We start from the raw sequence: 15,390 nt of genomic DNA, 5'->3' as shown, positions 1-15,390 counted from the left end.
CCTTTCCCTGGATAAGTTTAATGACGTGCTGCTGCTTAAGTGATCTGCAGTACTCTGGTTCCTGTGCCCAAAAGTGCATAGCTCAAGATATTTTGCTTAAGCCAAAGTATAATCATTTTTTTAAGAAAAGATAAAATGGAGAGCGTACCGCCCATAAAGAGGCCCTGCTGCTCCAACTCTCGTATTTGCAAAAGGCAAGACTACATAAAAGAACAAACAAACAAAAAACGATGGATACGGGGACCCCAGAAAATGGGGTCCCCCTCAGGGGAAAACCCCTGATCATAGTTTTCCACTACATTCGGCCGCCTTCGGAGTCCGCCTTCCTAAGTCTACATAGTAATCGCGCTAAATAGGGCACATGCAAAGCCCGTGAAACAGCATGATGAGCGACCTCGGATAAGATGGTGCTATGGTATAAGGGGTCAACAGTGGATCAACCCTGTACAGAAGGGAGGACCGAGACGCGTCAGCGAGCCACTCTTCCTTAGCCAGTTGGTGACACGAAGTGGTCAACATACACTTAGCGACAGAATTAATTAAGTATGTTTGTCGAGCAAAACGTTTCCAAAGTGATCTACTGGCCACAGCATTCGCTGCGTCATGCTCACGTACATGCCCAGCATCCACTGCGTTATATCATGTGTGCATCCGGGGCAAAATACATTTTTGTAAACTAGTGTAACATGTTCATGTAATCTTCGTATATTTTAATGAAGTCCGTTGTTAAGATACCGTGTAGGTAGATAAACTGCGTTTTTGCACTGTACGTACAGGGCCTTGTGGTAAAGCGACAATTGATGCATCACATAGTTCATCCTCGTCGTCTGGATGCCCGTGTACCTCAGCTACCGTATGCCAATGTATTCCAATGCGAGGAGCTTTAACTGATACGATACGATACGCTACAGATACGATAAGTTCGTCTTTTACTTTTCTTTGAGGAGGTTCTCTCGAAGTTTCTTCTTGCGAAACATCCCAATAGATTCCGAGATATCCTTTCTTTGCCAAACCATTTTTAGCAGGTGGGTGGCCTGGGTTTACACAAAGTAAGTGAATCGCAAAATTGTCTCTGCTTTCTTTCGAGTAACGCGTATGATATATCCAGACGTCAGTTTACCACGGCGCCATTAATTTAGCCGACTAGAAGCGAAATGGAAATGCGTTATCGATTGGTCCGAATACACAGATCGCAGTCGCAAATCCCGTCCAAAAACCCTGCTGAATAATGACCAGGCGTTATGGCATGAAGCTTATGTTCGAGAGCACATCCGAAACTCGATAGCAAATCGCAAACTGACAACGTCCATTAATAACACTCGTCTGTAAAGGCTGATCAAACATCTCTGATGAGCGCACGCTTATGCACACGAATGAGACCGAAGCATATTTTGCAAATACAAAGCTCGTTGGTACAAACGTGCTTGTTGCTCAGTTAGAGGAACAGAAATCGATCCTGTAGGAGGTTCCAGAGCTACACTCTTAGAAATGAACTTCACCGCATAGCACGCTCCTAGTCAACCATAATATCGAATATTGTTATCTGCCCTGATTTGTTGAAAACGGAAGGCGTACGCCTTTTTCTGACAGTTATGAACAGCATAAGTGTCACAAAAAAAGGCGTACGGCTCCCGTTTTCAACAAATCAGGGCAGATAACGATATCATTCGAGATTGTGGTTGGCTAGGAGCGTGCTATGCGGTGAAGTTCATTTTTAAGAGGCCACTTAGAGATCACTGTACTATACACTGTTAAAACAGAACTTCACCACATAGCACGCTCACAGCCAACCATCATTCAGAATGATATCATTCTGTGTATTGATTTGTTGAAAATGGGAGGAGGCGCCTATCTGGGACACATTATCCTGTCCCAGATAGGCGCCTCCCCCCTGTTTTGAACAAATCAGGACACAGAATGATATTATTCGGAATGATGGTTGGCTAGGAGCGTGCTATATGGTGAAGTTCTGTTTTAACAGTGTACTCTTAAAAGGGAACTTCCCCACATAGCACGCTGAAGGCACGTAATGATACCGTTATCACTCCTGATTTGTGGAAATCGAGGGCGTACGCCATTTTGTGATAATTGTTATAACTGCATACGTGTCACAAAATGGTGTACGCCTTCCGTTTTCAGCAAAGCAGGGGTTGGCTGGGAGCGTATTATGCAGTGAAGTAACTTCACCATCACTACCACCACAACTTCACCACATAACGCGTTCAAAAAGAACCATAACTCAAAATGATATCGTACTGTTCTCTGATTTGTCGGAAATGGGAGGGGTGCGCCTTTTGTGGCAATTTGCATATGCGTTAATTGTCACAAAAAGGCGTAGACCCCGTTCTCGCTTTAAATGAGAAGGCGACGCAGGTGACTTATTCGACGCAATTGTTGGGCGCAGGGCGTGTTATGCGGCGAAATTCACTTTAGGGTGCAGAATGCTCTCATCGACAGCTAGTCAAGGATACACGCGTAATGGCATTTTAAAGGCACTAAAAAGTTAGGAGAAATTACGAACATTGGCAAAAATTTGGTTGTACAGGCTAGCTTTTCATACAACCTTAAAAATGAACTTCACCGCTTAGCACGCTCCTAGCCAACCATCATCTCGAATGATATCGTTACCTGCCCTGATTTGTTGAAAACGGGGGGCGTACGCCTTTTTTGTGACAATTATGAACAGTATAAGTGTCACAAAAAAAGGCGTACACCCCCCGTTTTCAACAAATCAGGGCAGGTAACGATATCATTCGAGATGATGGTTGGCTAGCAGTATGCTAAGCGGTGAAGTTCATTTTTAAGAGTGATAGGAACTTCAAAAGGAAGGAAAGTCTCAATAAGAAGGTGAAAGGGCGTGTTGGCTAGCACTGAACATGGTAAACAACGCATAGAAACAGGGACGGACACAGGCAGCACTCAACTAGCAACTGGTTTATTTGGACAGAAACAACTCTAACCCTGAAACTCCAGAAGTTTCTGGACTTTCTAGGCTAGAGTTGTTTCTGTCCAAATAAACCAGTTACTATTTGAGCAACAACAATAAATAAATCGTCCCAATGAGATGGGGTGTAACGCTATACGTGTCCGTCCCTGTTTCTGCGCGTTCTTTATCATATTCAATCTTATCTCAGTTCCAAGTCCACTGGGAGTAACCCTTTGTGGAGCGCTTCAGACACTTTTATCGCATGCGGTGATGCGTACGAGCACCATTGGGAGACGGCGGATTGAAATCATGACTGTTTCGAACAGATTTCCTATAGGGTAAGGTGGTCTATGTTGAAGACAGTTGAACTATTTTGTTAATAGCAGAGAGAATAATCGCCTACATTGTACCATAATTCGTTATCTGAATCTCCAAACCTTTAAGAAATGATCAACAAATTACTGTGGTGCTAAACCAGATATTTATTTCGTACGAGCCAAAAATGACAGGCTACACATTTTCATCAACTTACCCCACCGTATGGATAAGTTGGACATCAAAAATTGATGGCGGGTTTAAGTTTTGTCTTTTGTTTGGGCCAGCCGAAACGGTCAGCCCCTAGTAGTGCACATGGAAAGACTGGGCAGTGACACAGCATCATAACGACGAGGTCATATTTTATTAGCCGCGGAGCAGAAGTGAGCAAATTGGAAGTCAATGCTCGCGAAAGTTACAAATGGGACATAAAAAGGCCCCTCTTACCTCGACCACATCTGCAAAACAGCGTCTCACGTCTTTCTAAAAAGCCACGTGCAGAACGTCAACACGTTACTTCATAGCCCAGACAACGACTGTGCTCACCCTGGTGTCACAGACGAGAAAAAAATATTGCTAAGAAAATGTCACGCGAAAAACCCAAACTGTCCTCAACTTGCCCCCGTCTTCAAGTAGCCCCACTTTACCCTACTCATAAAAAATGTCTCCCATTCGGGTTGCATGAACATCTGTACGGTGACGCTGGGGTGTGAAGATGAGGATGAAGGTGGTATGTTAACTTTTGCTTATAGACGACCTGAGCCGCTACGTCATCGTCTACGTAACGCCGCCGCGCAAAGCATGCTGGTGGGCACTATCAGCTTTGTCAGCCAATCAGCCGACGTGTTCTTCTCGCTTCTTGCCCACCACAGCAAACTATAACCTCGAACCGGTCTTCTCGTGACGTCACATGTTTGTAAACTGAGCTCGCCATGTAAACACTAATTAATGCGTCCTGGAGTAGTCAGTCCCGAGTTTTTGGGACTAACATCTCCATCATTTTTTTTTCTTTTTTTGAATCAGTCAATCAATCGCCTATGTAAATATTACATGTTATACGCCTGCACGTTTCATTAGTTATTTCGTTGAATGTATCCTTCATACGCTCGAAGTTGATGAGGATGCTTTAATGTAATGCGGATTTCAGGTATGTGACGACCAAACGTTACAGTTTCGTTTATGGGAGCGGGTTTTGTCACGGAACATGTCTTAAACATGTCCTGGCGGTTAGCTCGCCGGGTTTTGTCCAAAGCATCGCCAACTAATTTGGACAAATTTTCACACTCTGAAAACAGAACTTGAAAACTTGAAACACACAATGAAAGCAGAACACACGCTCCTCTAGCTCATAGATTGAGAAGTTACCCGTCAAAAAGAACTCGTTACAAGTTAAGTTACCGTGTTCAAAATGTAACTAAGTTAATAACGAAGTTCTTCAGCCTGAAATGTAACTCGCAGTTACTGAGTTACTTAAAAAAAGAACGAGTTACTTCCAAGTTATTTCGGACACAAAATAGCATTACGCAACACCCTTCCCTCTCCCTGTTTGAGATATCTCCCTGTTTGTAAATAAATGGCGTCATAGTGTTCGACAGCGCCAAAATTTGGTAGAATTGAACTACGCTCGAAGCTAGAGGTGAACAAGGTCGCGCCCGAAAGCCACGGTCTTGAGGGGATTACAATATGGTCCCTTAAAGGGACGCGGCCCTCGGTCCTACTTTTCTTTCAATGGGAGGCAGCGAGCAAGTGCCCGTTCGTGGAACCCAGCTCTCTCCTTCCGATTTGTTTCGGTTTCAGTCTGTCTACCAATGTCATGATGACGTTTCTCTGGTAGCGGTCTATTCGAACGCTACTCCCTGTGGGCGCACAATGGTTCATGTACATTTCAATGGCAGCGGTTCTTACTTCCTGAATAAAATACTGTAATTGATTGAATATCACGTTTTATGGCAAAAAAATGCCATGAAGGAACCGGAGAGAAAGCAAGAAAATATGTGGACGTCAGTGAAAAGCGAGTTAAAAGTAACTTGGAACTTAACTTCAGTTACTTTGGCAAAATTACCTGAAAAAGGAACGAGTTCCTCTGAAAGTTACCACGGCGCAAAAGTACCGAGTTAAGTTACAAGTTACCAAAAAAAAGGAACTTAGTTACAGTAACGAGTTACCTCGAACTCTGCTCTAGCTCACCATCGTTTGGAATGATATCGTTTTCTCAAAGTGTTCTCTCGAAAATGGGGGGAAGGGGGGTGCGAACGCCTTTTTGGGACAGCTCACATTTATGTTACTGGTCACAAAAAGACCTCGGGAGTGATTACGGTATATTACAGAAAAACAACAGAACTTTACCGCATAGCACGCTGTGCGCCAACCATTGCCACCATGAATGATGTGTTATTGCTTCCGATTCCAAGAGAGACGGGGTGTACGCCTTTTTGTGGCACACTCTAAACCAGAGCTTTACCGCATAGCACGCTGTGCGCCAACCATTGCCACGAATGATAAGGTTATCGCTTGTGGTTCGAAGAGAGAGGGGGCGTACGCCTTTTTGTGTCAATTATCATATATTTAAATCGACACAAAAAGGCGGACACCTTCCTCTGTCTCTTCGAATCATAAGCGATAACCCTATCATTCGTGGCAACGGTTGACGCACAGCGTGCTGTGCGGTGAAGTTTTGTTTTTGGGATGTGTGAGGTAAAATTCAATTTCACCAAAACCACAGGCCAACCGATGCACAGAATGATACCGACATCACTCCTCATTTAGGGAAAGAGCGGAACGTACGCCATTTTGTGACGATTAACAAAAATTCAACGTGTGTCACAAAACGGCGCGCGCCTTCCATTCAACGAACCAAGAGAGAGGTGCTATGCGATGAAGTTCTGTTTTTTAGAGTGTGGTCGGCCGGGATCGCGTTATGCGGTGAACTCCAATTTGTAGAGTGGGACGAAACGTCGCCCCCTCCCCCAATTTAATGATCCCCGTCGCGTTTTCTCGCAAGCCTTTTTAAGCAATTTTTCTCGTTCCATCTCACACCGACCTTTATTATGCTCACCCTAACGTTGTAACTTTGCACCACATACAGTATTTTTTTCGCATTTCGCGTCGACATTTACCGTTAGTTTTGGCTGTCTGGTTGCTGGAATTATCGCGCAGCCCCGCTTCGTTTTGATCGGCCGCTCCATGTCGGGAAACACAGGGCTTTCAATCGGATGAACGCGCTGTCATTAAGGCGGGACAGTTAGATTGTTAGATATGGCTTCATGGAAATCCTCGTACGACTGCGCCATGCTAATGTGTACATTAGCATTCGCCAACGTGAACTAAGCAAGTATCGAAGCAAGCATAATAACATCTAGTTCTGAAGCTCGGTCAATCGCATCTCATCTTACGACCAATCTGTAGGATGGACCACAAATGATACTCTGTCGAGACTGTAATGGGCAGTTGGCAAAGCGGCTATAGAGGCTTCAACGTTGTCAGGTCGTAGTCGCGCGATCATTCGTGGATCTCGAAACTAATGAACGCAAAAAAAGCTGAGATCTATCTATAGTTTCGAGCATCTTAAAGTCGGCTAATGACTTTCGCAACGAGCAGTGCTAACCAGTGCTAACCAGCAGTGCGTAACCAGTGCTTCTCAAGCAACGTCATGCTGCCATAAAAGGTGCTGAAATGCAATTGTTGGGAGGGGGGGATACTTGTGTAAAGGTAAAATACGGAGAGAGGTTGGTCGCAGAGGGGGATGAATTGCCACGATTCCAAAGGCTTCTTTTAAAATTTTCAGAGGTCCTTCGGTAATTCCGACCAAATTTCCTATGACGTATGCCTTCTGCCATGTTCGGTCTTGAGGACAAAGCCGATATGCATGGAATTACTCGGGGTTACTTATCTTTGCGAGGTGTTCGGATGGCCAAGAGCTCATCCGTTTGGCAGGAGCTATACCGTCATTAGAATCACGTCAATCTGGGAGTAGCAGAATTCGTCGGGTGACGCGTTCAATTTTATAGCTACAGCTGTTAGTGCCTCGTTTCCCGAGGTCGCGGCGTCGTCCGCAGAAGGGAAAGCGAACACAGTATTTGTGACGACGACGGCGACGAGGACAATGTTAGCATGGCGCTTGAATCAAAAAACACCAGTAGTGATTCTGCTTCAGACGCCATGGAGATGCTGGGGCCTGCTGGCGCACAAGCTTTGCGGCGCTTACCAGAACGCGAACGGAAGCGCAGAGTTCGCGAAGACCCGCCTCGTCGTGCAGCAGAGGCCGCAAACAAGAGAGTGCGACGTCAGGATCCCAACGTGCGTGCCACCGAAGCTGAGGCAAAACAACATAGACGCGAAGACCCTGCATGCAGTGCGTGCCGCCTATAAGCAGAGGCACGGCGGACTCAGCAGCAAGACCCTGCAGTACGTGCAGTGCGTGCAGTACGAAGCAAAGAGGCGTCAGAAACAAGAGAAAGCCGAAGGAGCCACGAATGGCTTCGCTAGGCAATTCAGGGAGAACCCATTTGGGTACAGCTCGGTGTGCGATCGCTTGTGGTTCAAGGATTATCTTACAGCGCTGCCGTTGACTTGCTACGCACTGCTTGGACTAGAATTGGGCGGTTAAAATGACGGCCCAATGCCGACGGTGCTGTCACTGAAATTCGCGTTACACAACAGTCCTGTGATTTTTCTTTTTTGCGTTTTCTCAGTTGAATTACCGTCACTAGTACCGTCAAGCCCTTCACTGTCACTCTTAAGACATAACACTACAAAAACACGTTCAAGGCTAACCACTGCACACAACCATACCGTTATCACTCCTGATTTGTGGAAACCGAGGTGCGTACTACAAAACAGAACTTCACCACATAACACGCTGAAGGCAAACCGTTGTACAGAGTGATACCTTTATCACTCTTGATTTGTGATGAGCGCGGGGCGTACGCCATTTTTTTACAATTAACATAAATGAATAAAGGCGTACGCCTCTCGTTTTCAACAAATCAGGGGAAATAACTATGTCATTCGGGATGATGGTTGGCTAGCTGCGTGCTATACGGTGAAGTTCTGTTTTAAGAGTGTACGCCTTTTTGTGACAATTCACACGACTGTATAGGTGCCACAAAAGGGCGTAGTTTTCAACAAGTCAGTGGACATAATGATGTCATTGGTGATGATAGTTGGCTAGGAGCGTGTTATATGGTTCAGTGTTTGAAGAGTATCACAGACTCCATTGGAACAGGCAGCACAGCGGCATTATGTCCGCTCGCTAAGACAGCAGGAAGGGACTGAAGCAAGCCCGCCGTGCGGTCATCTCAAGCCGCTGAAGGAGAAAGAGGGCGACAGTAGCAAGCCATGGACACTGGCTGACTTCACTCAACCCCTACACTGTTAGAACAGAACTTCACCACATTGCACGCTCCTAGCCAACCATCATTCCGAATCATATCATTCTGTGTCCTTATTTGCCGAAAATGGGAGGAGGCGCCTATCTTGGACACATTATGCATGTCCCAGATAGGCTCCTCCCCCTGTTTTGAACGAATCATGACAGATTGATATCGTTCGGAATGGTGGTTGGCTAGGAGCGTGCTATGTGGTGAAGTTCTATTTTAACAGTGTACGAAGAAGAAGAGGAACGAACACGTGATACTACCCCGATGTCACTCACCACATGCTCCGAAAGGAGAGTGGAGAAAGGAACCGAAATGAATCCATCACGTGATACTGCTACGAACATGCGCTTTTTTCCGATTTGTAGAATACGCATTCATACCCCCCAGGGCCGTCGCCAAAGTATTGCATACCAAAGAATCGCTCGCTTTCTGATACTGGAACCAAACTGTATCAGATACTTAATTATGTTGTTTATTTTGGCCTCGCATTTCAGTAGCAAAACTGCATTGTGCAAACACCCCACGCATGACGGTGCGTCGGTATTTAGCAATATATGTACTATGGTGGTCTCAGTGTGTCACGTTGAATCGTGACAAGAATATTACAAATATAGAAGAAAGTTTGCTGTGCCTATCTCGTGTTACAAATTTTTTAGAAATGAGAAACATGTACTCTCTAAATCGCTGCTTTTTCTGGGTTGCAGAAAAGCTCGTACAACGAGCCACCAGCCCTCTTCATACCCAGCAAAGGTTGCTGGCCTGTTCCCCGGTGTCCCAACATACTGCCAGGGATTTCAAGTTCCTCGGACCGCGAAGAGACAGTGTGACTCGCGAGACGACGTACAGTCACGTAGAGGCAACGGTCTTATCCCCTTCGTCGAGGTCACCGTCGTTTGTCGAAGATGACTTTCCAGGACCAGGTACTCCTTCCAGCCCTGCAGGGTCGCCTGCGGGCCCAGGCACATCGAACGCCGGTGAAGCCACAACAACGTGTTCGACAATGGACTCTAGCCCAGAAAAGAGCAGTGCGAGCACTGGTAAACGTAAAGACGGCAGTGCGCCAAATAGTAGTGGTAAAAATGCCGGAAGGATAGAAAACCCTCAAATTCTACCCAGATGTAACTGTGACGAACTGCGAAAAGTGGACGCCCATCTGGAAACAAAGGACCTTTGGGAGAAGTTTCATGAACTCGGGACTGAAATGATAATCACCAAAACTGGAAGGTCAGTATAGCATTGCCTGTGATGTCTCCTGAAAGTGGTTATATGTTTCGTGATTTGCGCCACAAGAGGCCTGGCAACCATGCTGCAGATGGGGACCATAGAAGCGGTGAAGCAGAGTTATTGATATGAACGAAAACAGGTTTATTCCAGTTCTCGGAGCAGTCCCAACACGTCCTTCTCTGTCACGGTGCCCCAAGAACGTGTTACTTAATGTAGGTTTGAGGGAGCCTTTCCCATATGCGACATTTTCCTGCGCCGTCAAAGTGTCTGTTATCCTTTTTACAGGGTTCAAGAACACACAATGGGTAAAAGAGAAATCATATCACGAAAACGGCCGATAAATAAGGAAAGGTGACAGCGGTCTATAAATCTTGGCCGCTTAAGTTCATGTCAGTGTTTTGGTGTTTTTACGGTTTAGTTTTCTTTTTCTTTTCGAAGTGTCCGTTTCTTGCTCACAGATAGGAGCTGGAGAGTAACAGAAGCTTTTGCTCTCAACCACAAGTGTGGCTATTTACACGGCCACCTTGCGAAAACCAGTGCTGCTTGGGTCCCCAAATCCCTGATTGAATTCGAAATGGATAAATAAGGTTCTGGGGGAGTCAAGTGGTACGAGGCGGTCTGACAATACTTTCCTGTAGAACTAAGCACAAGAATGGCATACTGAGAATGACAGCGAGGTACGGCAGGGTAATTCCCCATGCATGGACATTGGACATGGTCGTGAACGTTCTGTTACAATAATCAGCAAAACAAGGAAGAAGCAACGGAGTTCGTACGCCTACCGGTTCATGCAAACCTATAGCCCATGTTGGTGCTCCATGGTAACAAATATTCAGCACGTCCTCGGCGCAACACTGTTAAAACAATGGAGGGGGGGGGGGGAGAGATTGGCTTGTCGTTGTTGGCCACATGCGAGTAGGCATCGTTACGGTTATAGAAGAAGAAGAAGAAAAACAAAAAAGGTGAAGGATTGAAGGTGAGGTACGTACGCATAAACGCACGAGGTTACGGGGTTACTGTTAAAACAGAACCTCACCGCATAGCACGCTCTTAGCGAACCACCATCCCGAATGACTGTGCACTCTGATTGGTTAAAGACGGGAGGCGTACGCCTCTTTGTGGTACGTATGCAGTTATATTAATTGCCACAAAAAGGCGTACGCCCGGCGCTTTCCACAATCATTCTGTGCAATGGTTGGCCCTCATCGTGCTATGTGGTGAAGCTATGTGGTGAAGGAAACGGATATGCAGAGAAGCCAAATGGCTGCATAACGGCATTCTTGTGGAACAAGGTACATGTTCAAGCCCTTCCAAGCCCCTTCCCAACTACTACATGGAAGTAATGAATTCAAATGAAGTGCTCTCGTCCTCCACGGGAATCGCCGTCCCCACGTTGAACATGGAGATCGGTCTATGGTCAGCTTCTGTGCCTTGGTAGTTGTCTTCTGTCGCACCTTATTCCTGTAGCAGTTGACGTGTCCTGTACCAACTGACGGACTTGGCTTAACTTGAAACGGAAAACATTTCCTCCAGTTTGAGGAGACACAGAGGCACGAAGTGGGCAGGACAGACCCGAGAGCTATCTTCTTCACCTATCGTCAAGTCCTACCGTCTTGGGTCTGTCGGCAAAGTGTCTGTTTGTTGAAGGCAATCATGGGTATTATTTCTTCCGTGCCCTCAATGAATGTTGCCCTTTTTCACACGTTCACCAGGCAGCTTACCTTCCCTTATTTTGGTTCTTTGCTCAAGAATCCCAAGGAACTATATCGTGCATTCGCTCAACTCTTGCCGCGCTGTAAGGACAACATCGAGGAACGCCACTATGCTAGAAATAGGACAATCTGCCACAACGCAGTTATATGGTACGAACCCTGCTTGAGAGCTCAGCCTTCTGATCTATCCCTGTCACAGCATTCACCTCATCCAGAGAAAGGGATGGTGCTCGTTATCAACACATTGCTGACTGGAGCAGATGTCTTGGATTCCGAAAGACAGTTCAGCCCCCTACGTCTTGTATTCTTACGCCTGCATCACGGCTTTTGGCACCCGATCAAAACCTTGAAACAAGGTTTTCACGATTTCCACCAGCCTCACTCATCTATCGTCACCTTCTGATGCAAAATATGAAAGCTTCTTCGATAGACGTGCTTCATTCTAACCGCAACATGACCTCGCCACAACATGCTTCAACGTGTATGCGCCCGAGTATGGGCCCAAGTAAAACAGGTACCAGCAAATATTTTTCTTATTTATATTTGGGTCCGCATAACCCAGACACCACAGCCCTAGCGCGCGGTACGACAATACTTTGGGTTCACACACGTGGCCTCGGCGCCAACTTCTCAATTCAACTAACCGTGATGCATGGGACATAGGAGTAGAGATGATGCATGACGTATGGGGGAAAGGCGCAATCGTTGCATGCGAAACTGGGCATCGTGGCGTGCCTGTAAATTGATCCACACATAATATTTCATTAGGCTTTGGTACCGCAGTGTCGTAATATCACGACAGAGGTAAATCTTTCAAAGGCATCCGCACACGCGTTTCTCGGAAACGCCTCAGCCAGCAGAGGAGCTGCCAACTTCCGGATTCAAAGCGGGTCCGCGCGCTCTAAATCATTGTATGAGACGTCAAGAGAGTCCTGATCTTTAATTGAAGGTTCAACCGGGGTATATGGCGTTCACATTATGTTAGAGATATATTAAAGCGAGATCACATAACGCGTTATACTCTGCTAACAAGGTTCCATATAGTGCATCGATGGGGTATTATAGCTAACACGTCGTTAACTGTACTCGAAAAATTGTAGTTGCAACGTATAAGTGTCGTACAATCAACCATTCAATGATGCTCGACAGCCGGTTCCTCGCATTTGTTTCGCTCTAAGCATCATGAACAGATTGAAGTGCGCACACAAGTTAACACTGTACAGTGTTGGTTTGAGGGGATTGGCGAAAGATAGGAGTGTTTCATTTGGTTAGCTCTGTGTGTTTCCCTTTTCTTTCTGCTTTCTTGACATTATTTTTTTTCTCAGTCATTCCCGTTACAACGTCGACAACAAATAGCTCAAAGAGCAGTGACAGATATACCCATATACTGCTCTCACAGAAGCTGAAAGCAACTATAAGGTTGAATTTCAGTACCTCTATATACAGTTCTCGCTATGACTACTGATATCCGGAACAGGAAGCAAGGCCACCTCGCGTGCAATACGTGTGAACTAATACGTTGACTTCCTATTTCACAAATGGCACTTTTCATCAGGCACACCGCGCAAGCGCGAAAATGGTTCGCGCATCACCGCCATCTTACTCGTATAGTCTATTGCACTAGCGGCAACCATGCCACCAGCAGACAGATATGATATCGTATGATATCGTATAATAGCGTATGATAGCGTACGATAGCGTACTAGCGTTATGTCCAAGGTATATGTAGACAAGTAGCGAAACTCCCATAGGCCCCTGCGTCTTCAGAAGTACGCCATGATAAAGGCAGTCAGCGCCATCCGTGGACGTCGGCGTTATGCATAATAAGCAGTGCATGATCAGCCCTGACACATTTATTTACGTTTTGTTTCCTTCCTGTACCAAACAGCTGGAAAAGATATTCGAAACCCGTTGTCTCACCAGCCTTACCAAACTTTTTCATTTTCTAACCAAGCAAAAAACAACTACCAAGGACAAGAATAAAACGAAGAAAATTCTGGCCCGGCAACAAACAACAGCCTTATTTTGAGATGATGAATGGGGAGTTTCATCGCCAGGTGCGATACTCTACCCCATTGCTGATGGTGATGTGGCCCGGGCAAAATCTCATCAGCAAGTGGTTTAATGGCACATTGCAACGCATACAGATATCACAGCTATTGACAATTCTCAGTAGAAGGAGCACTGTGATGACCAAATAGAAATCGGAAAGGTTCTCTAGGTTCACTTGTCACTAAGAGGAAGAACGCACTCCGGAGAACCCCCAGAAATAGTTGTGTATAGGAATTAGCTGTTTACGATTTTCCCGCGAGTGGCTGTAATGGGTCCGTTGCGAAAACAAGACGTGTCGTGCACACCCAATCCCTGCTTGCACTCATGTAGACATCGTAGCGTGCATATCTGGCCCGCAGAGGATCTTTCATCTGTTCTTTAACAATAATCAATAATCCCGGGTTTCACGTCGCGAGACAGCTGTGATCATGAGCGACGCCACAGTGGTCGGGTGTGTAGATTAGTTTTGCCCACTATCTCCGCAGTATCCCACTATCTCTCTCTTTGCCCACTTTTGCCAATATCTCGATCGACATACGGCACATCCCATTCAACGTCCCTCACGGAAGCTATCGTGCCTGAGCAACTTATACCCTTCCACCAAGTTGCCACCGTCCTCGGCCGGGTTTGAACCCGCGATCTTGGGATCAGCAGGCGGGCACGGTACCGACTGAGCCACCGAGGGCCTCTCTGTATTTCACTCCTATACGTATACAGGAGTGACGTAGTCTCCTATATCTTATCCTACGTACCCAAGAAGCTTGCCTCGTTTACTTGCGTTGTTTTAAACAGAAACTTGTATGTGCGTATGTGCGTGTATAATTGTATGTGCGTACTACGATGCACGTACACAAGAGTACACGGATCAGCAAGCACATTGCGGCACATGCGCAGAACAGCAGGATCCGGAAGGGCACGTTATACTTATACTCTGTTCATAGCTTTGTCGTACACGTAAGGGTGGTGAAACTGCGCTTTTCCTATACTGACAATCGAAATGCATCATTAGTATCCAGGTCAGTAACGCGTTTCCTGTAAAATGATTTCATTTACGTTCATAGTGGTGCTGCCAAAACCCAGGCTCGCTCGCTCGCGCATCACGAAGATGACAGGGTTGCTGGGTCCGATTTGGTATTTTCTTTAGCCTTCGCCACCTGTTTATGCCTATCTTGTTGTGTCGGCATGCTGTTCTGGAAAACTATCAACCATAAAAGTAAACACCGATATCATATTTTATACGACTTCATGAAAAAGAGTCCTATACAGTTGAAGTTTCACTCTTTCTGAAGTGCACGTTAAACTTGGCATATCAGCCCCACCAATACGCTACATACCATGTCAACTGCGTTGTTACAAATTTGTGACTGCCGGGACAATCTAATTAGTATATCAATTGCTCAAGGCATCGCGAAGCCTCTCAATCTTTGCAATCCGGCGGCACGCAAGATTTCTCAACCGAATCAAAATGCCGCATTGCTCACAAACCCAAATTCCAAGTTTTTAGAATCGACTCAAGGAGAGATAATCGAAGCTATAATTACGAGAACGGCGTTTCTCATGTTCTATACATTATTGGAGTTCCTCTTCATTCTGTCCTTCCCCCGCTGTGATGTACACCCTCCTCTATTCCCACGTGCATTTTTATGCTCGTAACTAACGGTACATATACACTAGTGACCGAACGTCTTGAGAGTAATTTCCCAAAATTTTATGGCGCCATAATTGCGAAGCAAAATGCCCTCAGCTCATAAAAGGCAACCCGGTAAATCACCTTCATGATAGC

The 15,390-nt window shown here is 45.9% G+C and overlaps 1 protein-coding gene across 1 annotated transcript in view; it reads left to right on the top strand.

Moving 5' to 3' along the window:
- The window catches only part of LOC135377689 (T-box transcription factor TBX20-like), a 59,712-nt gene that overhangs the window by 23,367 nt on the left and 20,955 nt on the right, over positions 1-15,390 (top strand). The window contains exon 2 of the mRNA XM_064610287.1: positions 9,324-9,843. Within this exon, the coding sequence (XP_064466357.1) occupies positions 9,324-9,843 (520 nt within the window). The remainder of the gene's footprint in view (positions 1-9,323; positions 9,844-15,390) is intronic.

Source organism: Ornithodoros turicata, chromosome 1, assembly GCF_037126465.1.
Source record: "Ornithodoros turicata isolate Travis chromosome 1, ASM3712646v1, whole genome shotgun sequence".
NCBI classification, from domain to species: Eukaryota; Metazoa; Arthropoda; class Arachnida; order Ixodida; family Argasidae; genus Ornithodoros; species Ornithodoros turicata.
The sequence above is the reverse complement of the archived record's forward strand: the minus strand, read 5'-3'. Positions and strand labels throughout refer to the sequence as shown.